The sequence below is a fragment of the Melanotaenia boesemani genome, chromosome 4 (genome assembly GCF_017639745.1).
Source record: "Melanotaenia boesemani isolate fMelBoe1 chromosome 4, fMelBoe1.pri, whole genome shotgun sequence".
In the NCBI taxonomy this organism is placed as follows: domain Eukaryota; kingdom Metazoa; phylum Chordata; class Actinopteri; order Atheriniformes; family Melanotaeniidae; genus Melanotaenia; species Melanotaenia boesemani.
This window is the reverse complement of record NC_055685.1, coordinates 15,348,512-15,375,211: the sequence shown is the minus strand read 5'-3', so window position 1 is coordinate 15,375,211 and position 26,700 is coordinate 15,348,512. Positions and strand designations below refer to the sequence as shown.

The following is a 26,700-nucleotide window of genomic DNA, read 5'->3' as shown; positions in this document are numbered from 1 at the left end:
CCCTCCCCCCCCTCCCCATCCTTTTCCTGTTACGCCATTCCTCTGCGACGAGACGGCAGTTCTGTCTAGCGCATGTAGAAGCACAACAAAAAATGATAAAATGCCAACTTGCTGGCTCATTAGTGAGGAGGGTCATCATAAGCCCATTCAACTGCCTCATTCACAGACAGTTGTCCTGGGTAGGGGCCCCGAAACGACCATCAAAGACAAAAAGTGCTCTCGACAGCAAGGTAACAAAACGAAACTTAAATTCGCTACTCCACTAGTTGTTTTCTACTTGTACTTCTTTGGGAATAATGGCTGCTCTCAACTCTACTAGTTGATAGAGAGAGGATTTCTTTTTGTTTTTTTTTAATCAATATGTCATGGTGATAAAATATACTTCTATTTGACAATGTCAGCTAAAGTAAGATGAGAGATAGAAGTCGCATACAGAATTTAAATAAATTTTTGTAAAATCACATTTTGTCAAAGCAAACTTTAACCTCTTCAAATATTACTTCCCAACCAGTTGAACTGAAAGCTGAGTGCAACAAAGGTTATGTCAAAGTTAAACAGGTAAGATGCAGAAAGTATATATATATATATATATATATATATATGTATATATATATATGTGTGTGTGTGTGTAACAAAGTGAAACAACTGTCTCTTTATCTTTATAGCTCGGCCTAAACCCCACCTCTGTAGACTCTGTGGTGGTGAGCAAAGGCAATGAGGTCAAAATAAAGCCTGGACAAAAGCTTTATATTGTCAATCAGCTGTATCCATATACTGTGCAGTTCAAAGAGGACCCAAGTGGGAACCACAGTGGCACCAAAAGACCAAGAGAGGCTAATTTAGAGGACAGTGGAAGCCTGAAAGAGGTTCAGAGTGTAAAAGTGGCAAAACAGATGGAAAAGGACCCTCTGTCTGTCAGCCATGGAGAAGCCACAAAAACAAATGTAAGGAAAAAGTAAAGCTACATAAAAAGTTGTATTTATTTTTCAATGTGTTTTTTTATTATTATTAAGAATGAACCATCTGTGGTCCTGGTATGTTAACTGCCATTTTGTTGTAGGAAAGTTTTGGACACTGGAGCCAAGGCTTGAAGATTTCAATGCAAGACCCAAAGATGCAGGTGGTTATTTTATGAGAATGGTTAGGGATTTCCAGTTGCTGTGGTAATTAACAGTTTGAGTTTTAAATAGCATTATTTATGTTCTTTTAGGTGTACAAGGATGATAAAGTTGTTGTGATTAAAGACAAATACCCCAAAGCTCGCTACCACTGGCTAGTCCTTCCATGGCAGTCAATTCCAAGTTTGAAGGCTTTACGTCAAGAGCACTGTGATCTGGTCAAACACATGCAGCAAGTTGCTGACAACATGGTTCAGCAGTGCCCAGATTCTAGCTCACTACGCTTCCGCACAGGCTACCATGCCATCCCAAGTATGAGGTAAGTGATTAACATTTAAATGTTATGGAGAAATATTTTCTACAGTGTGATTGAATCATTGTGTTCCAGCCAAAACATTATAGGTTTTAGTCCTGCAGGGTATTTAAAACTCCTCATACTGTTAGTCATGTCTGGTTTTTAGGTCTCATAGATGGGTGCCTCTGTAGAACATGGACTTTCTCCATCAAATTACAATTAACTCACCTGGACTGTCAGTGTGCTATGTTAATATTATCTGTAATTGTCTGAAAGTCAGCACAAGTAGAGAAACGTTCTTTCCTGCACCTTAGAATTTCTGCTCCGTGCAGATTTCTTTTTGTTTTGTTTAAGACATGATGGCATAATCATTTTTAAACGCCTATTACAAACCTTGATAAATAACACTGCATAACTGAATATGTATATGTTAACTTTATGTTAACCTTAATGCATCGCTTGTTTAATCCCTGATACAAACAGCGTTTGCAGGAGCTGCAAACTATTAGCAAATGTGGTCTCATACTTGCACTAGATTTCACTCTGTCACAACCAAGTTTATTTGAATAGCATGTTTTAAGTAAAAGACAATTCAAGGTGCTTTACATAAAACATAAAAGCATGCATCCCGCTGATTTGTTTATTCTAATTCCACAAAACTTCAGTCCAGATGTTACATCCAGTTTTTTTCTTTTTTTATGTGTTTTAACAAAGTTGACCTCATGTTGCTGGGTACACATTAAATTTGATGTATTTTAATGCAGTCCAGTCCATTACAAGACTGATATAGTCTTTAAAAAATTCAAACTTTTAAATATTCTGGCACCTTTCTGAGCCTATTTTAAGATTTGTTTAGAATAGTTACACAATTTTTACTATACTGCCACCTAGTGGCAAATGGTATGAACTTAATCAGGGTTAGGTGGGAAACCTTTCCCATTCTGCTCATTATTACTCTCCTCACTAGCCACCAAAGACACGCAGGAGTCAAGGGACCGCTACTAAAAAAAACAACAAATAAATACATACATACATACATACTATTGTGTATGCCAACAGACTGAACTTACAACCCAAAATGAGACTTTAACCATGAATTGATAATAGATGTTCAACACCGTTTTGATACAGATGGATAGATAATTCTTGTGTTTACTCTTTCTTAAAGTCATGTTCACCTCCATGTGATCAGCCAAGACTTTGACTCTCCTTGTTTAAAAAACAAAAAGCACTGGAATTCCTTTACAACAGACTATTTTATGGATTCTTGTGGTAAGAGCAAATTCAGCTTTCTTTGTAATAATTTATTTTAATACATAGTTTACAGCCTCATACGTGTTGGGTTTTCCTTCCAACAGATGTCATTCAGATGCTTGAAAGAGATGGAAAGGTCACCGTAAAAGAAGGCACCAGTGAGTTGTTGAAACTGCCTCTCCACTGCCACGTGTGCCGGAAAGAGCTTCCCACTATACCTGCTCTGAAGGAGCACCTGAAGTCTCACTTTCCCAGATAAAAACGTTACCAGAAACAACTGCTTATGTTTAGGATTTTCGTGATTTTGATAAGCATTTTGGTCTTTTTTGTATAATCTTGAGTTTCATTTAGCAGTAATAATTATTTTACCGGACGACGATATGTGTCTTAAGCTTCAGTTGTGTTTCAACTTTTCACATTTTCTTATGACTCAGAGGAAGGTCGGTGTCCAGGTGCACATTATTCACTGTGGATACGAGCTGTTATAAGAGTCATCCAAAAGATTTAATTTTTGTTAGTATATTTTCACATGTTCCAAGTTTACATTATATATTGAATGTTTTCCAAGAATTATATACTGTTTTTTCACTTAAACTGAAAGATAAATGTTTGTTATAAGCCTAATTGTGCATGTCTTTTCATCATTTTAAAAGAATATGCAAGACAAGCATTATTTATCAATGAAATGGATAAATAATGCTTTTGTATACATGGTTTTAAGTTTTAGGCATCTAGAGTTCTTATGAAATGTCACTATGAAAATTTAAACTCATTCATAAAAAAGCGGTCAGACATCAGCACTGAAAAAGTGTATCATCAGCCAGGGCTGTACTTAGTTTTAAGAACCTGCACCCATGCTCCAACTGTCAATCAAGTTTCACGAAATTTGAGGAATTTTGGCTAACTGCTTTAAAAACAGCGATCGCATCCTCTGCCACACTTCCCATGATAATACTAATTGCATTGATAATTATGACAGTAGTTTGTAATTTGCACAAAAACAGAAGTTTTGACTTAAGTTCTACTGAGTCAAAATCTGTCAAACATTTTATCAAATGAAAATCTTTTTGACACCCACATTACCTACAGATTGTTCTTTGAAAAGTGATAGATCCGTTCTCCTCATGATTGTAGACAGTGATACATTGACATGCCCAACACCGTTTTCCGTTCTTCTTTCTAAAACAAAGCCTATAACATTTTGATATGGCGTTGCACAGGTGTCAGTGGCAGCATGAACCTTTGTCGCCATCTGGCGTCAAGTCTGAAAATGGTAGAGAAGAAAGTGTGACGATTTAAACTGTATGTATGAGAATTTTTTTATTGTTACTATGTAATGAGAAGTCATTATTATGTGTGGTAGAGTAAAATAAAATTTCAGAAGAAAAAATAATATAAATTTAACATGGCCCGTACGGGGATCGAACCCGCGACCTTGGCGTTATTAGCACCACGCTCTAACCAACTGAGCTAACCGGCCACAACGACACAAGGAACACCATTTTCATAGGATGTATACCCTTTCTGTGACTCGACATTGGTATTGTGTTAAATTATGTTGAAGTTACCCGCTGGTAGTTGGGCAGTAGTTCCCAAGCTTTCTCTGCAAGCAGCCCCCCCTTTCTTTCTTCTTTTTTTTTTTTAAATATGTGAAACCCACCTAAATAACCGAACAATGTCTTTTGTTGGTAGACATCTCTTTCCCGCGCTTATGTGTAGATTTTCCTTCGTGACCCACCTTCCACCTTCACACACACTAGACAGGTGTCTGCTATGTGACCCATCTCTTTCCGGTGCTTTTGTGCCCACCCCTCACGTGTACCATACCTTCCAGACTAATGTATCATATAAATATCTTCACACTGACCGCCAAAATATAGCTTAATGTTCAGCTTACACTGCTTTTACTTTGAGCACAATGAGTAGGCGACTTAGTAGTAGTAGACTATTTCTCTTCAAAATTTATTGAATTTGCATAAATAGGAGATCCTCTACTGCCATTTCAATACTGCACATGTATAACGGTGTAAAATGTCTTAAATAATATGCCAGCCTCAAATTTAATTATTTAAAACTTCTAAATATCAAAGCAATGTTTAGGTTATATCACCATATTAATTTTCACACATAAGAATTGGCTGCAGGTAGTGTAATGTCAACATCAGTATTCAGAAGTTACAGCCAAAAGCTGTCATCATTAATTGTTCAAGCTGATCAATTATTAGTTCGCACAAAGAACAAGTGAAGCTGTGCTTGCGCATGCCATCATCTTCTCAGTCTTAACTCCCTGTCATCCTCATCTGGCACCATTAGATTGTCCACGGAGAAATGAGCATCGTCTCCTATACTCTGGACAAAATACTCTTCGCTTTCACAGCTCTGGGTACCATTCACACAGTCTCTGACTTGTTGCATCTCTGTGCTTTCACTGGCATTACTGTCCTCTGTGCTTTTGCTGGCCTCACTGCTGTCGCTGGCCTCGTTGCTCTCTTGGCTTTCGCTGCTGGTGCTATCACTGCTGTCACTGTTGGCATTTGTAACATCACTGGTGTCTGCACTGTCGCTGGCCGTGTTGCTGCTGTCTGTGGGGTTGTTCAGCTGTGGCAGGTTTGCATGACTCTGAGCTGTCTTGGTGCTGGTGGAAGTCTGAGTTGGCTGTTTCTCAGTCAGCTCGTTGCCCAGGTAGTCTGCCTGACCTTTAACCTCTGTGCTCATGTTGTCTTCTGCGCTCAGGTCTTTGACAACACTGGCAAACACCCTCACCCAGTTCTGCTGCAGAGAACAGATGGGGAATGATGTTACTCAACTCGATCCAGCTTTATTCAACGTTCACAGTTCAAAATTTAGTGAGAGTCCAAATGTTTATCCCACCTTTCGGACATTCTCCTCACTGCCCATGCTGTTATCTCTGGTTTCAGCCAAAGAGTCCATCTGAGGATAAATATTAAACCTTACGAGCCAAGAAGACAGTAACAGTAATGCTGCCTGTACATTATATGTAGACAGATATGAAATATTTGTATTCATCTTACCCCATCATCCTCGTCTGACTGACTGTCACTCTCTTCTGAGGTCTATTTTGGGAAAAGAAGCAGCTTTTAAAAGTAATGCACGGCTTTATTTCTTCTGTAGTGAAATACACTATAGAATACAACAAAAGTACTGGTACTATAAGATCACTTATATGCAGATATCTTTATATTATCTTGTTTTATAAAGCCTTCTGGGCTTCTGTAGTGTAAGAATGTCTTTTTCCTTTTTCAGAGTTTTTATTTTTATTATTGGAATTTGCACTGTTAACATTAAAGTTATGGATTCAGAAATAATATCCTTGATATAGGAATTTGACAAGAGTAAAGAACACAGTATACAGTAAAAATAATTGCTACTACAACCCACCTTGTCCTCTGAACTGGATTCTAATGATTCAGACTCTGAACTCTGTAAAATGACAATAATAATAATAATTTTAAAAATTCACATTTGGTGCACTCAATGTTTTTTTTTATTTTTATTTTTTTAGAACCCTTTTAAAAACTTACTTGATTTGAGATGCTTTCCTCAGAGCTCTGGAACACAATTAAAACAAATAAATCAACATAAAGTGATGTAAAATGTCAGAAAATAATAGTTTACTCATATCTATGATAAATCTGGTACCTGAAGCTTTGAGGAGCTATTTTCAGAAGACTGGGAATTGGACAAACTTTCAGTCTGGAGAAAAAAATAAAAACAAAATAAATACAATAAAGAAAAAAAATAGGCACACAGTGTAAATCAGTTGTAAATTAAATTACACCCTAACTGCAACATCAACAAACATTTTTACCATCACATTCATTTGTAGATAAATGGCTGCAGACAGACATCCAGTGTAATAAACAATAGTTGCTGTAATGGGAATTGTCTTGAGGTCAGCACCACACCTATTTTTAAGTCTTTTTTGCTGACTGTGTTAAAAGAACGCACTTTCACTTCCTCTGAAGTGAATTATTGTATGGTTAGGCTCTATTGTTCTCTGAAGACTCAAGTGTGATCCAGTTTGGAGAGAAGAGTATGTTGGCACTTACCGAGTTAGAGTCCAGTTCACTTGAAACCAAGACATTGTGTAAAATCTGTCCAAAGAAGAATTGGTAAAAGAAATTAGTTTTACATCCAGTTAGTCAAGCAGCCATGATGTGCACAGAGTAAATGTGGATTCATTTTTTAAGTTTTTTTTAAGTACTCAAAACAACTGAATTATTAAACATCTTAAAGATAAAATATTATTAAAATTGCATAGAAATAGTCTTACTTTTGTTAAAAGTATAGTTTTTAAGACTTTCATACTTACTGGGTTTGTAAAAATGGATCCAATCAGGCAAAATGTTATAATTACAACCTTCATCCTGTAAAAGAAACATGCAAAACACAAACTGATCAGTTCACTTCACTCAGCTTTGTAGTGAAACCATAAACACATAAACAACGGAAAGGTGTTAAAAAAAGTGCAAAGAGCCTGTAAAGAGTATTGCATGAGCAAAGATAAAGTGCATCTGAACACACTGATGTTGCTCTTGTACTTAAAGTCTTTAAATTACCCCAAACATGATAAAGCACATGATAAAGACACAGGGTAAGAATCACACCAATCAATGCATGATCAATTACTTACCTTTTCATCTGTTAGATTCAGAGGTTTTTGTTGGAGAGAGTCACTGTAATCCTAAAGTAAAGTGTTTATATCAGCGAGCAGGAGAATCCAAGCTGTCGAGGCAATGAAAGCACAATGTGTAGATATGCTGCACAGCTCAAACGACTACAGCATATATGCAACCTCATTTAAGATGATTGCATCACTTCCTTCCGGATGTCCCGCTCCTGACGACACATGAAGGTGTATTTGTCCCAGAAAGTGAGCTAAAAAACACACTCACACTGGGACGCTGATGATTGCAGACATACGCATACACACACACTGTTTCATTCAGTCTCACATAAATTTCCTCCGCCCCCTCTCAAGTCTTAAGAGAAATATAGTTTAGCCTACTAAACCATAGGGTTTGCGGCCTGTTGAAAAAACAAACTCACCCACTCAGAGAGGAAAAGAGGGAGACAGGTCAGCACAGCACATGCTTGTTTCCGGTGAAATGGGTGTTTTTCCTTTCTTTTCTGGTTGGAGTTTGTGTTGTGTAATAGTAAATTACAGGAAATGTATTGCAAGAGCTACATAATACTTATCTGATTTCTAATAAAAAATGAGGAAACCTAGCATGCTCAGCAGGATTACAGGATCATAGCTATGGTGACGTTACCCACCCTGACACCAAACTGATTCAGTTTTTAAAAAAACATATTTTATCTTAATTACTTTAATGTGAAACTTGTTATTGTGCATATGACTCATTCTTAGAAATAAGGCATGTATAGTAGAGAGCCTAAATAAAGACTTCTATATTTCCTCCCTGCACTTTATAATTGCTTCCTGGATGTGCTTATATGGTCAGACCCAAAATACAAGTACAGAATTCCTTGTTTAACCCCACATTGGATTTTTACTTAGCAAAATAAACCTGTAATTAGCCTGGATGTTCACCAGTCCCCATCTAGCCGCTAAAACCACTTGGGAGGAGTAAAGCTAGGATGATTGATGCTTGTTATGGCACACAGACAGTCAACAATGTCTGCACATTCACCCCAAGGTGACTTAAGTTTTAGTTTTATATTAAGTTTTTCAACCAGGCCCCTGATGCTGTTTATTTATTGATGCAAATGGTTATTTGTTAGAGGTGGAGCCATGGATCTGCTTGATTTTGGCAAGTGTCCATCTCTGAAGTTTGAGTCCACAGGGTTTCCCTCTCTGTCCTGTTGATGACCCATTCCCACACTCTAAACTAAGGTCATGTCTTGATGCAGTGGAATTACTAGATTTACAATTAATCTAATACTGTCCTGGAAAAAAAAGGAAAAACAACTGACAACAAGAGAGAAGATGAAGGTAGAATCAACCAACTGTTGGGTAATAAATTTTCTGTAATAACTTGACACTTTACAATATAGCAAATTAAGGTCTTCTTAACTCTTTAATACCAGACATCCTGTGGGCGGACGTGACAAATATTTATTTTATTCCCTTCCAAATACCTACACGTTATACACCTTTGGAAAGCTAAGATTCTTTAGATGCAAATGATGTATACCATCCCAGGCTACAATCATAACTGTAGCTTTAGTAATCACTTTTTAAATAAAAAAACAAAAAAAAGTATTTAACACGGGCAGCACATATTAAGAAACAAAGATAAAAAGATAAAAATCAGTGTAAATATGCCAGGGTTAGCCCAAAGGCAAATGTTAAGCCGTAGTCCCTGGCCAGATCTTACAAGGCTACCTGGTAACTAATAAAACATCATAAAAACACGTTATGAATACACACACACACACAGAATTACAAAAACGGTAAAAAAAAAAAAAAATATATATATATATACAGTATATATATATATATATATATGTATGAACACTACGTTACACAATTTCTAAAATTGTACATAATCAGTAACAAACCCTCAAGAAACACAGACCATTGTTTCATGCAACATCAGGGAGAAAAAAATACACTTTAAGAATATAAAAACAACATTAATGTTGACAAATGTAGGTATCAATAAGCCACTTTTTTGTGGTGGAACGGAAGGACTGGTAAGTGTCAAGTTGTCGGATATGACTTGGAATAGAGTTCCACTGCTGGGAGGCTCTAATTGAGAAGGCGGACTGACTAAAAGCACTTGTCCGAATAATCTTGTCACCCCTCTCGTAATCCGGAGGGAATCTGATCTTGTACCTACAAAGTCACTGAGTATGGGGGGAGCCAGACCATGCATATATTTGTATACTTTATCAAATTTTCCCAACTCAGAAGACTATATTGAACAGTGATGATAACTGTGAGGTCTGTTGTCAAGAGTTTTCAGGGTCTGCTCATTCTGACCATTTGCCAATGCAGATTATCTCTGAGGTCATACTGTACTCCAGTAGCAGATGATAGTCCTGTTATATCAGCAAGGGTCCAGTAAAAGCAGTCATCCCACAACAAATCTTTTATCCATAAAAACTTGTTTTGGGTGAAAATGGGAGGAATTTCAGGGGTTAATCCTCAAAACAGAAAATTCCGGAATGCCAATCTCAGTTTTTGACATGATAATAAATTTTATTTATATTAAGTCTTGCAGTATGTTTTCTAATTCTAACTGTTGAAAATTTGCACTCAACTTCAAAGCTAAACAATTAGGTCAACATCAGGATGGGAATTTTATTACTCCACAGCCATTATTTGTGCACAAGGAAACACTGAAATTTTGTCCAGGCTGATAGTGATAGGACAAAGTAACTGCTAGAATAAATGCAGCAACTTGTCTTTAGAGCTCATGCCCATGTTCTTTTTTTTTTTTTTTTTTTTTTTAAAAGATGTCTTCCCTGCTGCTCTGGAGATTGGTTAAAACCCCTCATAAGAGAAATAATTTAGACATCTCATACTAAATAGTTGCAGACAAGTTTCCAATCTACCATTTTTATGAAAATGCTTAAACCTTTTTGTTTCAATACAACATGTTTATAAAATTAAACATGGACATGACACACCCCTGTTTAACTCCATTGCTGTCGGTGATGAAGCCTAACACACTGGTGCCCACCCTGACCCCAGGGGTCTGTCTCACAGGAAGTTCAGCAGCCATCTGTTGCCAACAGCTGGGTGTTAAGTCCAAGCTCCCTCATCTTGTTAGAAATCATTATGAAAATTCATTTGATTTATCAAAGTCCTCTTCACATCACCCCGTCATACACCCATAGCGGTGTCCCGAACTCCATATTCCTCATTTCCTTTCTTTCTTTCTTTCTTTCTTTCTTTCTTTCTTTCTTTCTTTCTTTCTTTCTTTCTTTCTTTCTTTCTTTCTTTCTTTCTTTCTTTCATGCAGTATTCACTGAGCTCTTTACATTTCTATGTCAAATCTTCAATTCTGTCCAGTTTTGCCAGTCTTCTCATCCTGTTTCCTAATAAAACAACACTTTCAGGCTTACTGGATTGATTTTCTTCACAAAATGATAATTAAACTTGATCATTTAACTATATAAGATTGTAACTCCTGTATTAGGGAGTGACACATTATGTACAGATAGTCATTAAATTCATTCACTGAATTTCACTTGAAAGAAAGAATTGTCTTGTACATGAAATGTACTGTACAAATAAACTTGCCTTGCCTAGAGTGGCATCTAGTGGCCAAGACTTTTAGTTCTAAAACAATCTGCTCACATTGTACTGACTCTATTCTGCTATTTAAAAAAGCCTACATGTAATACTTTTGTTCAACTTGACAAATCATAAATTCGACATGAGATATCTGCAATGATAAATTTCAGTTAATTAGATGCAGTCTCTGAACCTCTTGTATTTTATGCGCACCCAGCTAAGTTTTGTGTGGGATCTGTTTGTCTGCCAATCTCTTTCTATCTCTGTAGCCCAAAGACCCTCCCAAAATGAGCCTCCCTGGTACTAAAAAAACTTGATGTGAGTGTGGGCATGTGTGTGGAGCATGCCATTTTGTGTGGAGTATATGTGCTGTCTTGAATACTAAAGGACATCTTCACAGGTTCGACACAGGCACGTACTATTTGCACAGGATTCTCATTTTCCTTGCTTCTTCCAGCTGCAGGTAAATTCTTATCACAGAGATTTCAGTCTTGTGCAATGCTGGTTTAAGGTGTGAGAGGACTGTCGCCTGCTAACAAGTCTGAAGTGAAACCTGTGTGACATATATATCAGAATACAAAAATCTCACTGAGAAAATGAGCTTTTCCTTAATGCTCAATTAACAGTCATGCTTTGCTACATTATTTTTGTACCAAATCTTATCAAAACATGGACTGAACTGCTTTTACTGTGATTTGCTAATATTTTGTAAATTCAAATGCTGCCAACCGCTATGCAAGGATGCTCTGTATGTGCTTGTACATAATTCATGGTTTCCAAAAAGATTGATTTTATTTTTTAAATAGCTGGAGATCCATTTACAACTATCGTGAGGTTATGAGTTATCTCTATGAGTCAGTGTGTCTCATGCTACTTTGCTTCTGAGTTGTAAAAAAAAAAAAAAAAACATTAAGTCATTTAACACTTTAGATTAATTTTCATAGTCTTTCCTCCCACCTTCACCAGTGTCAGGTTTACTTTGCTGAACCGTAGAGCCATTATTCCTCTGCACCAACCATGTTTGTATTTTTTCTGTCCAGAGAGTCAAAAACGTTTGTGGACTTAGTCAACTTTTTCCAGTCTGGTAGCTTCTGATGTTTACTTTAGCCCTGAATGTGACTTTTGAGAGTGAGGTGCATCTCAGAGGCCCGTAACCTTGACAACAGGGGAGGCCAGTCCCACAGCTCCTCTTGTTATGAATGTGCAGGCAGCATACAGATGCATCCATCTGTTTCAGCTTTGAAAGAGGTGCCAATCTTTGTTGGGATGATGGTTTGCTTCTCAGACATTCAGTTCTGCTGACGTTCGATAGTATGCTTCCTGTGATACATTTTTAATGACATTTCAATGTTCCAGGTATGAGGGCCTGCTTGGTGTTCATTTTCTTGCTGGCAGCAACTTTTACCTTGTCTGTAAGTAGCAAGATTGTTTTTTTTTAAATCTGTAATAAGACTTTTGACTAAAAATGTGATTTATAGTTAGGCGAGAAAATTGCTAATAATCACTCCTATCATTTTTAGGTAAAAAGTAAGCCTCATGGAAAACATCATGGATTACATAAATCCTCACACACAACCAAAGAAAAGGTAGAAAAGTGAATTGAGCACTTATTTATTTATTTATTTTTTAACCAAAAGCATTATATACATATATATATATATATATATATATATTTTTTACATATAAAAACTTATGTTTCTCCTTTCTTCTGGTTAAGGACACTATCACAGAGGAGGCAAACAATCCACAGGTCTTGCCCACTTTAATCACCTTTGAGGCCAGCAGCCAAGAACAGGAAGATGAGGAGCTGAGCTCAGAGCCTAATGTTAATACTAAGAAGGAGAATGAAGAAGCAGCTGAAGAGAAAGAGAAAAGCTCAGCAGTACTGTTAAGCGAGGAGGAACTGGTAGACCTCTTGAAGAAGGAGGTAGAAGAAGAGGAAGAAGGTGAAGAAGAACTGGAAGATGAAGAAGTGGAGATTGGAGAGACTGTGAGGATGATTGAAGATGAGGAAACTGAGGGGGAGGAGAAGAAGTTGGGTGACAACTTGGAAGCAATGGAAAAATTAAAGGGTGAGGAAGATGCAAGGGATGACAGCGTTGAAGACGAATTACAAGAAAAGGTTGAGAAGATATCTATCAAGGCGGAGAAGCCTGATGGCGAGATAGGTGACAGAAGAGAAAAGGTAGGATTGCTGGAAGAACCGGAGAGCAGCACAGAATCAGAGATCCCAGCTGATCTTGATTATGCTGCTGATAGTAGTATTCTTCAACCTTTTGAGTTTGAGTCAGCCAAAATCAACCCCAAAGCTGATGACACAGAATCTATTTCAGAAAAGGATGTTCAGGATGCAAAAATGAAGGAAGCAAGTGAGAAAGACCTGCTCGGTACTGGTGATGACTATGATCAAGACATGCAAAACACTGAGGCAGGAGACAATGAGCAAAAATCCGAACAGGACAAGGACAAAGAGTTTCTGGGCAAATCTAAAGAAATGAGTAAGGAAGACCCTGAGTCAAATGTGGATTCTCAAGAGCTAAAGAGCAGCACAGGGCTTGAGTCCGGCTCACGGCCATCTGGAGGAGAGGAAGACAAGAGTAAGAACGACAGTGGAATTAACTCCAAGGGAAGGACAAGGAAGCAGAAGAAAAACCAGAGAGCAAGGAAACACTCTGTGCAGAGGGATGAAACACATCCAGCACACGAAGAGAGCCAACAGGAGTCTGAGGGCAGCAGCAGTGAGAATACAGTCCACAAGGCCAAGCGGAGAAGGGCAGGGAAATGGGTAACACATCTGCATACAAAACAATTAATCAATAATCCCGTATAAACAATGACTACAAATCCACATTCTCAGTTTAATAAAGTCACCAAATGATATTTATATAATTTTGTTACTCTCACAGCATGTTCTCTGATACAAGGGAAGATTGGTAGTAAAATAGGTCCAGAAACCTGCTGTGCACATCTTGCACAAGTTATAAAGGTTGTCAGTCAGAGTTAGAAGCTTAGAGCAGTATTTAGCAACCAAGAAATATATCCTCAACAAGTAAACCAACCACACAAAAAATGTTTCTGAGAAGTGCTTTTCAAAGCCAAGAAAAATGAGTGTGCTGAACAAGTCGATTTAAATTTAAACTTTGTTAAAAGACTACTACGTTTCAACTTTTAAAACAACAAGGACAATACCCTAGAAGAACTGAGGGTGTTACTCTGTAAATATAAGTCTGAGCATATCCCCAATATTTGGTAGCTTGATAAAAGTGTCATAAACGAAGCCCAAAGAGGTGCCTGATTATAGGCCAGCATGTGCAAGAGCAACAATCAGAAACTCTGTTTTATTGGAATTATGTTTTGAGAAAATATCCATCATCTTATCACTGATAACATTTAGGTAGGGTAGAAAACCTAGATAGCCCAACATTCTGACAAGTTTTAAAGAAAAAATAAATATAATTTGAACGTAAAATGTATAAAATAACAAAATTGTAAGCAAATACAAAAAAAAGATCAGCCGATGTCCCTTTAAGAGATTATATAAATTATTCAAATAAAAGTCTGGAATTAGGAAATGTTGGAGAACCAAATATCAGATACAGTTTATTTGTTTGACTGGGAACATAACATCCCTTTAAAGAAAAACCACATGTGCTCCATATGTGTTTTTTTTTCTGTAAGGGTCTAACTAGAAGCATGCAGAGAGTGCAGACCTCCTCCAGGCCAAAGGTTCACTCACCTGAGAAGAACCACAAAATGTCCAACAGCCCACCCAGTTACCAGCCCCCTGCCAACACTGCGATGTATACTTCAAGCTAATATCTCTATCTTTTTATTATTTTATCAAATCAGTTCATAACTTTTAAAGTTATGAACTGATTTGATAAAATAATGAACTGACAGACAGACAGACAGAAACCAATGTTGTGAAAACAAAACCTCCGTTTTGGATGCTTTCTACCTGTTGGATGTATTTACTTTTGCTGCAGTCTGATACTGTGATAAATTTTCAATATCTTCTTAATATTTAACACAATTGTTGTGTTTCTTGTATTCCTTTCCAGGGTCCTTTAGTAGGCGTGAATCCAGTGCAGATAAGAGCTTCACTGGATCTGTATCCTGATTCCAGGACCCCTTTTGGTGGAGGCATACATATCCCAGAAACCCCATCTGGTTAGTGTTTATTGTTGTTATTTATTGTTATAAAATAAGAAAGCTATACCACTCACTCAATAATGAACCTGAATGAAGAATTTTCAAACAGCAACACGCTCAACTAAATATGCTGGTCTAACACTTAAACCTGTCAACCATGTGCAACATTTAAAAACATTCTCTCATCATTATATCCAAAACTACCAAAATACCAACCAATTCGGAACAAGTTCAATGCCACTTTTGGGGAAAGTTGGAATTTCTTTAGCTCCCTGAACATATAGGGAACCTTCAGCTATTATACTACATTGTGCAAACATTAGTTTCTGATTGTTGTTAACTAAACCTAAGGAAAACAGCTTGTTAACTTATTCATTTATTTATTTATTGTGGTGGTAGAATGATGTCTTGTCTGCCAAAGAAAGTTTAAAGGGATATTGTTTTGAATTGTTCAATGAGCCAATGAACCCTGCTACTTACTCAGATGTCATCTAGAAATTTAAAAAAATATCTGCTGAAATACATCACATCCTGCTTTATAAACTAAAATATATTCTGTGTTGCAGAAAATGTTGTTTTGCATACGGTTTAATAATTATATGTTGGTCCTGGAGGGCAGAATGTCTCAAATGGTGTCTGGTCAGCAACGTTCACCATCTACTGACTAATGCACTAACCCAACAGTCTCACAGGGGAATCTGCTGACTGGATCATTTTGCTCCAACTTCCGCATGAATAGTGCCCGCTCTGCTTTGCAGTCACTACCAAAACACAGCTCTGCAGGCTTAAGGAGTGAATAAGCAAGATCAAGCTGTATTTAATCACTACCCCAGCTCTAATGACAAAGGAATGTAGAGGATGATGTGGGTGTTCATAGCTCAGTGGTTTCCACTAGAAGAGAAGACCAAACCAGTCTGGAAAACAAACTATTTAAATCTTTTAAACAATAAATAAAAGTTATAATTTAGAGGTAACTTTTTTTATTCTTCTAGATCCTTGTAACAATTTCCGTTGCAAGCGTGGAAAAACATGTAAACTGGATGCCAATGGTAAGCCAGGCTGTGTGTGCCAGGTACCGTCAGAATGCCCACCAAGTGTTAATGAATTTGATCGTGTAAGTATAAATAAGTGCAACTGGCTAATGACTCGATTGGGAAGTTTGGCTTTTGTTTATATAAACAGTTTTGTTTCCATTTAGGTTTGCGGGACAGACAACAAAACGTATGATACATCATGTGAATTATTTGCAACTAAATGCAACTTGGAGGGGACCAAGAAAGGCCAGAGACTTCATTTGGACTACACTGGCCCATGCAAATGTAAATCACTGTCTGATTATAACCTATTGTTTAAGTGACAGCTTTTAACTTTGATGGAAGAAGAAACTGACCATTTTCTCTCTTGCTCTCTGTCCTGGTCTTCTTCAGTGATACCATTATGTGTGGAATCCGAGTTGCTCCAGTTCCCTCTACGAATGAGGGATTGGCTGAAAAATGTGCTGTTGCAGCTCTATGAGCAGGATACTGCATCCCCTGGCTTCCTTACCCCAAAACAGCGTTTTAGAGTAAGACAGAAAACTCAGATGATTATTAAAAGTATATTTAAATCTACCAGTTGCTGGAGCTGGACTTCTCAAACATCAGTGGCCTAAATCTTAGATATATTTTAGCCCATTTAAATATATGCAGGGTGAAGCACTTCATTAGGAATTAAAGTAAACTCAGACAAGCAAATGCTGTTTTTCTGATAAAATCAATGTAATGTTGCAGCTTTTTTTTTAGGTATTTATAGCACAGAATCAGCACCATGTGAATTTCAGGGGAATGTTTTGAACCGTATTGCTGATGCTTCATGCAAAATAGCAAAAACAAGCATCATGTTGTCTTTTTTATGTTTTAAATGTACGCAAGACTGAGGTATTCTGCCTCAGGAAAATTCTCAGAACTAGCTGCAGGTTAATGGTGCATTATTACTAGGAACTGGTTGTTTGCAATCTGTCAGTCAGACAACATATTTCTGCTATGTTGCATCCTCTAGGTGAAGAAAATCTTTGAGAATGAGCGGCGCCTTCATGCTGGTGATCACTCCATTGAACTGCTTACACAAGACTTTGAGAAGAACTATAACATGTACATCTATCCAGTACACTGGCAGTTTGCTCAGCTAGACCAGCACCCTTCTGACAGGTACATTTTTATCATTTGTATAGAGAATAATCTAAAATGATTTTGCTGGTTTTAGAAACCAAATCAAACACAGAATAAGTTTTTCTCAAGGAAAAATCTTGAATTGTGTCATGTTTATCCTCCAGTCAGAAAACTTTACCATACTTTTTTTACTTGAAACGTTCCACTGTATAAATGCAGCCTGACATTTAACAGATTGCTAATAGATATTATTTATTCATCATCAACTGACACACATAAAAATACTTGTGGAGTAAAAATACATATCATTTATGTGGAAGTATTGTTATAAAATGTTATTAGAAATTTTTAAAAGTGTTCAGTGCAGAATGATTTACACAGTGACAATTTTCCTTTTAAATTTCTAAGACATAAAAGCAATTTTAAAAGCAAGACTTCATTTTATATGTCTATAAGACACTAATTCTTTTGGATCTGACCATTATTTTCTCCAGTAATTACTTAACTGGTTTAGGGTTCTGAAAATATTTTAAAAATGTTCTTAAAACAATTTCATTTCAGTTCATAGCTAATCATTTTTTAAGAACAGGAATTTTAATTTAAAGGTAGCTAAAACTTTCAAATAAATGCAAAATAAAAATGTTCAGTAATTTTGTGTAGTACAGGCAGAAAGTACCTGAAAAAATAAAGTAAAAATTTGTTAGATTGTTTTTTTTTTACATTAGAGCAATCCTTAAGTAAAAGAACATACATGTCTGGCATATCAAGACACATATAGCTCAGTGATCATGTACACTGCATGTTGCTCACTCTCTCTGCAGGTACTTGTCTCACTCGGAGCTGGCTCCACTCCGTGTCCCCCTGGTGCCGATGGAACACTGCACCTCTCTCTTCTTCCAGGAATGTGATGCCGACAAAGACAAACAGGTGTCCTTTAAAGAGTGGACCTCCTGTTTTGGTATCAGAAATGGTGAGAGGAGCATCATGTCTTTAAATTATTATTCGATACCTTTGAAATGTAACCAAGTAAATCCTTAAATTAGTTAAAAAAAAAAAAAAAAAATAGAGCTGTTTGGTTTAGCATTTATTTAAAGAGACCAAATCGGCTTTCATGTGTGTTAAATATGTGACCTCTGGTGGTTGTGGCAGTAATCGCAGGTGATTAGTAAAAACTGAAGTTAACAGTTGCAACAACAAGCAAAGTGATATCTGTGTGGGTGATGCTCATATATAAAAATAATGTAGTTCAATCCTGACCATGATTATTTTGTAACCATAATTAAGTATTTTATAATTTATGTCCATCGTGATGTGGTGGTTAGCATCACTGGTTTGAGCCTTGGCTTGGGGGAGGAGTGAGTGTGTGTGTGAATGATTGTTTGTCTGTTTCTGTGTTGGTCCTGTGATGGACTGATGACCCTTCCAGGGTGTACCCTGCCTCTCACCTGCTAAAAATGTTGGGTTAGGCTCCAGCTGATCCATGACCCTTAATAAACAAAGCGGTGCTGATAATGAATGAATAATTAAAAACTATGTTTCTATTGGTATCTAATCACTTTACTCAAATAACTTTTTATTGTCTTGGAATGAGCCATTTATATTTACATACTGTGGATCAAGCAGCCAAACAAACAACCTTTAATACTGTTTCAAGGGACAAAGGACTTGTGTAAAATATATGTGTGGATTTTGAGGATTTCCAAGGCAGTTGTTGTCATTTGCTGAAGATTTATTTCTTTAAACAGATGTTAAAATTAGAGTATTGTCTCAACTAACTGACAATAAACACTGTAATGTAATAATGATACACCTCTAATTCTATACAACCTTTCTCTCCACAGATGATATGGATGTCAACCTGCTTTTCTGAGATGGATTTTGTACCTCATCTCCCACGCAAGCTTAGCGAAGCCGCTCTTTGAACCATCTGGCTCTTGATATTGTGTTGAAATGTTACTACACACAATTACAGATACAAAAAAAAAAAAAAAAAAAAAAATTACCTCCTGCTTTTTAAGACAAGTGTTGGTTATTGTTATCTTGTGACAGAGTACGCTTGGACATTTCAATTGGTGACCTGTATTTTAGATTAAACTGTTAGAATGTAGCAGAGTTAATTCAGAAACTGTTTTCTAATGCATTCCAAACTTGGGGAAAGTTTACTAAAGCTTTTTAATAGAAAAGATGTCACACAGCATGCAATGCCAGGCCTGAAAAGAACTATGGTTTGTTTGATTTATGCCTGAATTACTCTATAAATCATGAAGGTTTAGTTCCCTTGTGTTATACTACTCCTGTAAATCAGTAAATGTTTAACTTGGTAGCAAATCCTGAAAATGTTTCCATTAAAGCGCCAATTAAAATCTTATGGACAACTAAAAGTTCACTTGATCACATAGAATATTTATGTGTGTCATGTTATTAATGATGACTTGTGTTCCTTTAATATTCTGAAATAAAGTCATTGCATCTTATGAATGGATCCCTTTTGTGCCCAAACGAGTTTGTAGTTTAAATGCTCTTTTATTTATTGTTCCTGTTTGCCTTCTTGACATAGATGTTATGTCACTGGCAGGAATAGGTTTAAAAGTGCAAGTCACTCCTACATGGTTTTGGAAAGTGCAAGTCACTCCTACATGGTTTTGGTTTGCCACTTAATCCTAAATAATGACCATCTATAAGGCAACAAAGCCAAATAAAAAAAGAAGAAAAAAATAACTTAGTCATGAAGATTACACTGACTTGTTTTGAGATAACGTGTTGCATTCTGATTGGACCTCTGTAGTTTATCACTGAATCTGAGGCTCTCTATATAAGTAAAGTAAGAAGCAGGTGTTCACCTGTCTGCAGCCTGCTGTCACTCAAATAAAACATGTCCTGCATACTGTGGGTTATCTTTCAGGTGCTGGCTATTGTGGTGGAAGGTGGTGTGTCTTCAGGAAGTGCCGAGGCACTTCTCAAGGGGGGAGCCAATAAGAATGGAGGAGCAGCAGGAGCAGCTGGTAATGGTGCCAACGCTGGGGCTCAGAACGGGGTTCCACTGATTGGTGAAGCCACTCTGGCACGGCTAGTTCAACTTGGTGGGTCATTGTTCATCCAGCCAATTGGGAACCCTTTAGGTCAGGCTCCACAGCAGCAGCTGATTCCCATTACAGCTCTCCAGCAAGGTGGGACTGTTCTTGGTGGAGCCATTGGAAATCTACCAGGGCAGATGGCTCAGCAAGCTGGTGGTGGGACAACCATGCTGTTTGTGGCGCTGCCGCAGAATAATGCTGGACCAGACCCTCAACCTGCCGTGTTGACTCCTGGCCAAGTGCAGCTGATCTCGGTGGCCGGACTAAATAACCAGCCGGGTGCTGCTGCTGCTGGTGGAAAGCCAAGGGGAATAGTGAGGTTTCAGCGCTCAGTGTCAGCTCGTCTCAGGAGAACACAGTCTCCCCCGATGAAGGCTGCGGCTGCTGAAGAGGAGGAGGAAGAATGTTCTGGGATGGACACACAGGAGGAACAACTGTAACAAGACAATACAGATCTGACAGATGTAATATGATTTATTCCTACATCTTGCTTACAGGCCCTATTGCTGGCTGTTCATGTACCTCATTGTCATCTTAACTAATAAAAAATAAACCACTGAAAACTGAGCTGTGACCTTGTTCATTTCTTTATTTAACAACATACATTATCTGTTATCCAAAATACATCTAAGTGCACATAACACTGTATAAAATCAACTACCATTATGGGTGCAGCTCCCAAGATTGCTGTTATTTTTTGTGTAAGAGACTGGTAAAAATATACTCAAACATCTATTTACAGTTTACTGCCAACTTGAATTATGGTAATTTGGGGCTTCAAACTTGAAAACATTTCAGATTTACATCATTGCTCAGTTCCCCGAGTTCTTGAATCTTGTTGATTAAAGCCTGTGATATAATTAAAATAGAAAATCTAGGTGGATATTTAAACTTTCTAGTTGAGGATATAATTCTATTCACATCAAGAAATATTATGTTTTATAACATAAATAAATGAAAAAAAAGCTAATGTTTCTAAACTGGAATGGCATGAAGGCGTGTAATTAAAGCCCCAGAGCAGACTTCGCACATGGTGTTTACCTGCTTTGCTGTGGGCTGCCCAGACAGCCTCAGAGTGAGACAAAGTAATGAGCCAACCACCCAGGGAATGATTGTAATGGTTCCAAACATGTTGAGAAAAAAAAAAAAAGCAGATTAAACATGGTCCAGGTTTGTGTGTTTGCCTTCAGACTTGTGTGGAGGAAAGTCTGATTAAATTAGAGCCTCATCACAAGTTAAAATCAGGCCACCATTTATGCCTGAGGAAAGTATTTTAACTTTGTGTTATCTCCAGTTCTGCTTTTCTTTTGATGCCAAGTCAACTTCTGGCTTCTGTGAAAATGATTTAACTGCCTCAACCCATAATGACCTGGATGACAAAGATAATTTTATCACTGATTTATTATTCAACATTAATAGAATATACCTGTCTGGTCTCAACGATGTTGTCACTTTGAAGATTGTAAGTGCACGTCCTTGCCTGTTGTAAAGGGATATTCAAAGTTTTTGAAGCTGGATTTTGTGCGTAACTAATGTTTTAAAAGCGGTAAATAGCATTCAGAATACTCTCACTTTGGAGAGTCTGAATTCTAACATCTACTCAGATAATGGTAAAAGAGAATAAACGTTGTCACCCAAATTTAACCTGCGGAAATTGGATAGAGATTTGATTGTTACATTGCATAATGTACTATGTTGTACAGTTATTAATTTGTCACCTTTACAGTGTGGGTTTTGCAACAAGGTCTGTCCACACAATAAAGGTCAATAGTAAAATCCACCCAGTCCATGTAACTGTCAGTTGAAAAATCCTAAATAAAGCATTTGCAAAGTAAAGTTTCTGATTGTTTTTATCTGCAGATTACTTATAAATACTTTATAAAACCAGGCGTCTTCCCTTCCCCCCCAAAAAAGACAAAAAGCAGAAGGCTTGTCAACATCTGGGCTCGGCAGTAAGACACTGAGCTCCCAAAATTCAACGGTTTTATTTATTTATAGTGCCTGTGGAACTTTATTTAAAATATTCACTTAGATAAAATAATAATAACTCTACTTCATGAAGAACACATAGAAACACTTGTCCCGTTGACTGGCAGTGACACTGTGAAACTCTTCCACCTTTGATTCTCTACATCAAATGCTGGATGCCATGGATCTTTCTCTGGCTCAATGACTCCAAATCACTTTTTATTCCTTTTGTTCCTTCAAACTGGGGACTTGGAGAAAAATATTTAGACTCTGGGCTTAGTTTAGATATCAAAATCATCAAATAATAATATCTTGTTTACTTTAATATGATATGTTGTGTAAATTGAAAAATATATATCTTAAAGCAATCTGGAGGATTCACTAATGGTCTAATCTCATTATTTCTTGACTTTGATAATTCCTGGTATTCGGGTTCATCTTCTGCTTCTAGTTTGTTTCAAATTTGGCTGTAAGGCTTTCAACAAATTCTGCACTAGCAACAAGTGAAAATAAAGAATCAATTGAAAACTTTTTTGTTTCTTTTTAATTACTGAGCCTTTAAATGGCTCTAACCTACATCATAGACCTCCTTGCATGCTGTGAGCCCAGTCACAACCTCAGCTGGACTCCTACTTGTTCCCAGTTAGGATTAATCTAGTACCAAAAGACATTGGATTTTAATATTTTCTTTTCTTTTTTATTTTTTTTACAAAACCTGTGAAACAAAGTTTTGAAAGTGCTCTACAAATAGAGCTTATTGTTATGATTATCATGAAACAGCAGCAAGCAACATCATCAAATTTGTACCCAAGACATGAATGTCATTTCCAGTCAGCAGTTTTCCTGAAGTAACCACTTTTTTTTTCTTTTGCTATATTTGATTTCAGATTATGTTTGTCCCGGTCTAATCTACAAAAGCACTTGATGATGATGTCAGTTGTTTTCCTCCTCTAACCACAACCCGCAACATTTAAAGGGTTTATACTGGTTTTAAGTCTGTAGCTTCCACAAACCTCCACAGACCCACCCGAAGACACTGAATCATTCAGTTATTTTTTGTGGTCGCTCAGGTGCATTAAGAACAATGTGAGATGACTGAACATGGTTAAGTTTTTGAAAAACGGCAGAACATGGCTTTACAATTCTTTAAAACTAGTATTGTTGAAAAAGAAGATGTCATACAACAAGTTGCTGTGACACACAGGTGACAAACATGGTATTTGAAAAGGTCAGGCTGCTCTCTAATTGGCTGATAATAATCTCTGGGACTGATAAAAAGGTGTTGGAAATACAGAGAGTTACTGTTGTCCTCCAATATTTGAAACAAGAGCACTTTTCACAGGTTTCAAGCTGCAAAATGAAGTTTCTTCTCTTTGTTGCATTTGTAGCAACTATCTCCACTGTGAGTACAGTCTATCTGTAAATCTGTTTGTGTGTTTATTTGCTTTGTAACATCTTCTCTATTTATTCATTGCAGGTCAATGGAGGCAAGGTGAGATGGAATTAGCTTCTAAATTTATGCATGTTGAACATGGTGATCCAAATAAGGTCTAAGCTAGTATAAAACACTTTCTCCTGCTCCATGCAGACGGCGAGGCTGTTGGCAGCTATGAATGCAGGAATGCTCAATGGAATGATAGGTGGAGGTCTAAACCCAGCTTTGATGGCTGGTGGTGGAGTAGGTTTGATTGGGCAGGCCCCATTTGCTCAGGTTAGTCCTTCAGGTCATCATTTGATTACATAGAAAATCATGTCTCAGTATTATTCAATATATCATCAGTATATAATAGTAACAATAAACTGCATTTTCCTCTTACAGTTTGTACCTGGAGTTCCCGCCTTAGCTCTTCGAGCTCCTGTCCCTAATGTGTTCCCTGCAGCAGCAGTCAATGCAGTTAGTTTAACACATATTGTAATGGTCCTAATAGCACAAAACTCATGCAATGTTGCTTTATGCTGTAAGAAAAGGTTAGAGGAAAAAAGTAACATGATTTCTGTCTTTTTTCTTTACTACCAGCTTCCTTTCATGGGAGCTCCACAAATGGCCCAGATGAATCCTCCTCAGCAACCTCAGATGGTAACCATCTGTAGTGGTCATAGCACAAAACTCACAAAGTGTTGTTTAATGCTTAAAAAAAGGAGAAAAAAGTAACATGATTTCTCCCTTTCTTCTATACTACCAGCTTCCTTTCATGGGTGCTCCACAAATGGCCCAGATGAATCCTCCTCAGCAACCTCAGATGGTAACCATCTGTAGTGGTCATAGCACAAAACTCACAAAGTGTTGTTTAACGCTTAAAAAAAGGAGAAAAAAGTAATATGATTTCTCCCTTTCTTCTATACTACCAGCTTCCTTTCATGGGTGCTCCACAAATGGCTCAGATGAATCCTCCTCAGCAACCTCAGATGGTAACCACTTGTAGTCGTCAGAACTGTACAAAACTCACAAAGTGCTGTTTAACGCTTAAAAAAAAGTAACATGAGTTCTTTCTTTCTTCTTTACTACTAGCTTCCTTTCATGGGTGCTCCACAAATGGCCCAAATGAATCCTCCTCAGCAACCTCAGATGGTACCCACTCGTTTTCTGAAAACATTTCTTTATTACTGGTTAAGTAAACATATAATCCTTCAATTTTCCTCTGGTACTATCTTTGTTTAGGGGATGGCAGGTGGTGCTGTGCAACAGCAACCTCCAGTTCAGCCTGATCCACTCAGGAGATTCAGGGTAGGAGATGATAAATGAATATTTACATTGACTGTGATAATGTGTTACATAAATTAAAACTAAACTTAAATTTGCTCTGGTTTTTCCCAGCGCCAGACTCTGAAATCTGAAAACACCCTGAAGACTACTGTGAACACTCAGGTGAGTGATCAAATGACATGTAAACGTATTGGCTAAAACTATTTGTACTGTATTTATTTGTGTGTGTTTTAGCCTGTTTTGCTAGAAACAACAACTAAAGACACCATTTTTAATAATTCATGCCTTCCTTTTGTCCTCAGATTCCAGCTCCTGAGTCAACAACAGTACCCCCATGTAACGAAGACAATAATCATCTGAATTATTAACATCATGCAGTTAAAATATCTCAATCATGACATCCGTGATTTATTTCTGTATCCACAACACGATGGCGCATGCTACACTTTATGCTTGTGTTTTAAGAGCTGCTACAGCTGAAATGAAATCAGTGAATTCATGATGGCCTTCTAATAAATAAATTCTACTCAAAATCAAAGCTTTTTGTCTTCTTTCACATCAGTTTAGAAGCTGGGCGATCTTATTAATTTAAAGTGCTTAATGTATCATTTCCAGAGGATCTCTGCTGCCATCTAAAGGAGAAAGAGCTGCAAAATGATTAAATGTTTTCAGATAAGCACAACACATGACACAGAATAAAAGAAGTTAGTGGATAATACTCAGAACAGCACATAGCACACACTACTACACAACAATAAATTAAACACAACAACAAAAAGTTGCATAACAGATATAAACCATAACATTCAGCTGGTACTTGCTCTTGACAGCATCAAGTCTTATTGGGAATTATCATACAAGTTAAGCAAAACTTTAGAGATTTCTACTATTTTTCTTGTCAGCATGGGGACAGATCTCACTAGAAATGCTCTATACTGAAAGTGGGTGCATACCCACGCTGAGCCAGTCCAAAACCTTCTCTGAGTTTTTACTCAGGAATCTATGTGATTTCTTGGCAGTGTGCATCAGGTTGTTGGAGCTCATCCCAGCTACTACTAGGCAAGGGACACTCTGGACAGGTCGCCACTCCCCCTCCATACATACATAGAGAGTTATGTCCTAATAAATCAATCTTTTGTGTCATCTGAACAGATTTACCCTCATCATTCAGATTCCTTTGTACTGTGTAAAGAACTATGACTGGACGTGAAGATCTGGAAAGTCTGTTAGTGGTTTCTTCCATTTTAGAATAATAGATGCTACTTTCATACCTTAATGTTATAAAATTTTCTTTCCTAAATCTATGCCTTGACACATGTCACCTTTTCCCGCTCTCCAAATAATGGTCTCTACCTAGTGGCTTAGTTTTCACTCTGAGCTAAAGCATGTGCTTTCTTAGTGCTATAATGGGAAACAGAGCTCAGCTTCAAGTACCATAGCAAACACTTATGTAAACCAGATTATTTTTTATATAGTTTTGCCATTCACTCTATTGCATTTAAAGAGAGACATAGATACTATTTAATACAGCTGTTTTATATTTAGAGTTTCTCTCTTAAAAATGCACAGTCCCTGAACTGTAGCCTAACATCTCCCACCACAACTGAGCATAAACCAGACACCACCAAAAACTTACTTTTGCATTGTTCTTTTGCAACATCATATGTAGACTGACAGCAGAAGAAAAAAAATGTTTAGGATGGTACAATCAAAATGCAGAAAACTTATTCCTAGTATAGTACATGCTGGTTGCCATGG

General features: G+C 37.2%; 4 protein-coding genes and 1 non-coding gene across 14 annotated transcripts; 3 read left to right on the top strand and 2 right to left on the bottom strand.

Moving 5' to 3' along the window:
- The first annotated feature begins 22 nt into the window (after positions 1 to 22).
- On the top strand, positions 23 to 3,291 carry aptx (aprataxin). 2 transcript variants are annotated; one of them, XM_041982859.1, is made up of 7 exons: positions 23 to 230; positions 512 to 558; positions 666 to 944; positions 1,061 to 1,120; positions 1,211 to 1,437; positions 2,582 to 2,685; positions 2,772 to 3,291. In XM_041982859.1, exons 1-7 carry the CDS (start codon positions 101 to 103, stop codon positions 2,924 to 2,926), a joined length of 1,002 nt encoding a protein of 333 aa, XP_041838793.1. In that variant the 5' UTR covers positions 23 to 100; the 3' UTR covers positions 2,927 to 3,291. The 2 variants fall into 2 exon arrangements, with proteins under 2 accessions (XP_041838793.1, XP_041838794.1); XM_041982860.1 differs by lacking the exon at positions 512 to 558 and having other exon boundaries at positions 77 to 230; positions 783 to 944.
- A 782-nt stretch (positions 3,292 to 4,073) lies between these two features.
- trnai-aau lies at positions 4,074 to 4,147 on the bottom strand. Its single transcript has one exon. It is a non-coding gene; the product is annotated as a tRNA-Ile (tRNA).
- Positions 4,148 to 4,458: 311 nt separating this feature from the next.
- Positions 4,459 to 7,598, bottom strand: scpp1 (secretory calcium-binding phosphoprotein 1). 2 transcript variants are annotated; one of them, XM_041983521.1, is made up of 9 exons: positions 7,322 to 7,598; positions 7,001 to 7,055; positions 6,738 to 6,782; positions 6,328 to 6,381; positions 6,210 to 6,236; positions 6,067 to 6,108; positions 5,700 to 5,741; positions 5,539 to 5,598; positions 4,459 to 5,436 (listed from the first exon to the last, which is right to left on the bottom strand). In XM_041983521.1, exons 1-9 carry the CDS (start codon positions 7,327 to 7,329, stop codon positions 4,933 to 4,935), a joined length of 837 nt encoding a protein of 278 aa, XP_041839455.1. In that variant the 5' UTR covers positions 7,330 to 7,598; the 3' UTR covers positions 4,459 to 4,932. The 2 variants fall into 2 exon arrangements, with proteins under 2 accessions (XP_041839455.1, XP_041839453.1); XM_041983519.1 differs by having other exon boundaries at positions 4,462 to 5,439; positions 7,322 to 7,595.
- A 4,657-nt stretch (positions 7,599 to 12,255) lies between these two features.
- On the top strand, positions 12,256 to 19,650 carry sparcl1 (SPARC-like 1). The gene is made up of 10 exons (XM_041983422.1): positions 12,256 to 12,309; positions 12,418 to 12,483; positions 12,615 to 13,682; positions 14,959 to 15,067; positions 16,042 to 16,163; positions 16,248 to 16,368; positions 16,477 to 16,613; positions 17,087 to 17,235; positions 18,018 to 18,166; positions 19,038 to 19,650. Exons 1-10 carry the CDS (start codon positions 12,256 to 12,258, stop codon positions 19,064 to 19,066), a joined length of 2,004 nt encoding a protein of 667 aa, XP_041839356.1. The 3' UTR covers positions 19,067 to 19,650.
- A 3,896-nt stretch (positions 19,651 to 23,546) lies between these two features.
- LOC121637630 (hepatocyte growth factor-regulated tyrosine kinase substrate-like) lies at positions 23,547 to 25,471 on the top strand. 8 transcript variants are annotated; one of them, XM_041981799.1, is made up of 11 exons: positions 23,547 to 23,640; positions 23,716 to 23,730; positions 23,827 to 23,949; positions 24,058 to 24,150; positions 24,256 to 24,315; positions 24,422 to 24,481; positions 24,588 to 24,647; positions 24,748 to 24,807; positions 24,898 to 24,963; positions 25,054 to 25,104; positions 25,245 to 25,471. In XM_041981799.1, exons 1-11 carry the CDS (start codon positions 23,596 to 23,598, stop codon positions 25,308 to 25,310), a joined length of 699 nt encoding a protein of 232 aa, XP_041837733.1. In that variant the 5' UTR covers positions 23,547 to 23,595; the 3' UTR covers positions 25,311 to 25,471. The 8 variants fall into 8 exon arrangements, with proteins under 8 accessions (XP_041837733.1, XP_041837734.1, XP_041837737.1 ...); XM_041981800.1 differs by having other exon boundaries at positions 23,560 to 23,640; positions 24,058 to 24,132; XM_041981803.1 differs by lacking the exon at positions 24,422 to 24,481 and having other exon boundaries at positions 23,560 to 23,640; positions 24,058 to 24,132.
- Positions 25,472 to 26,700: the final 1,229 nt, after the last annotated feature.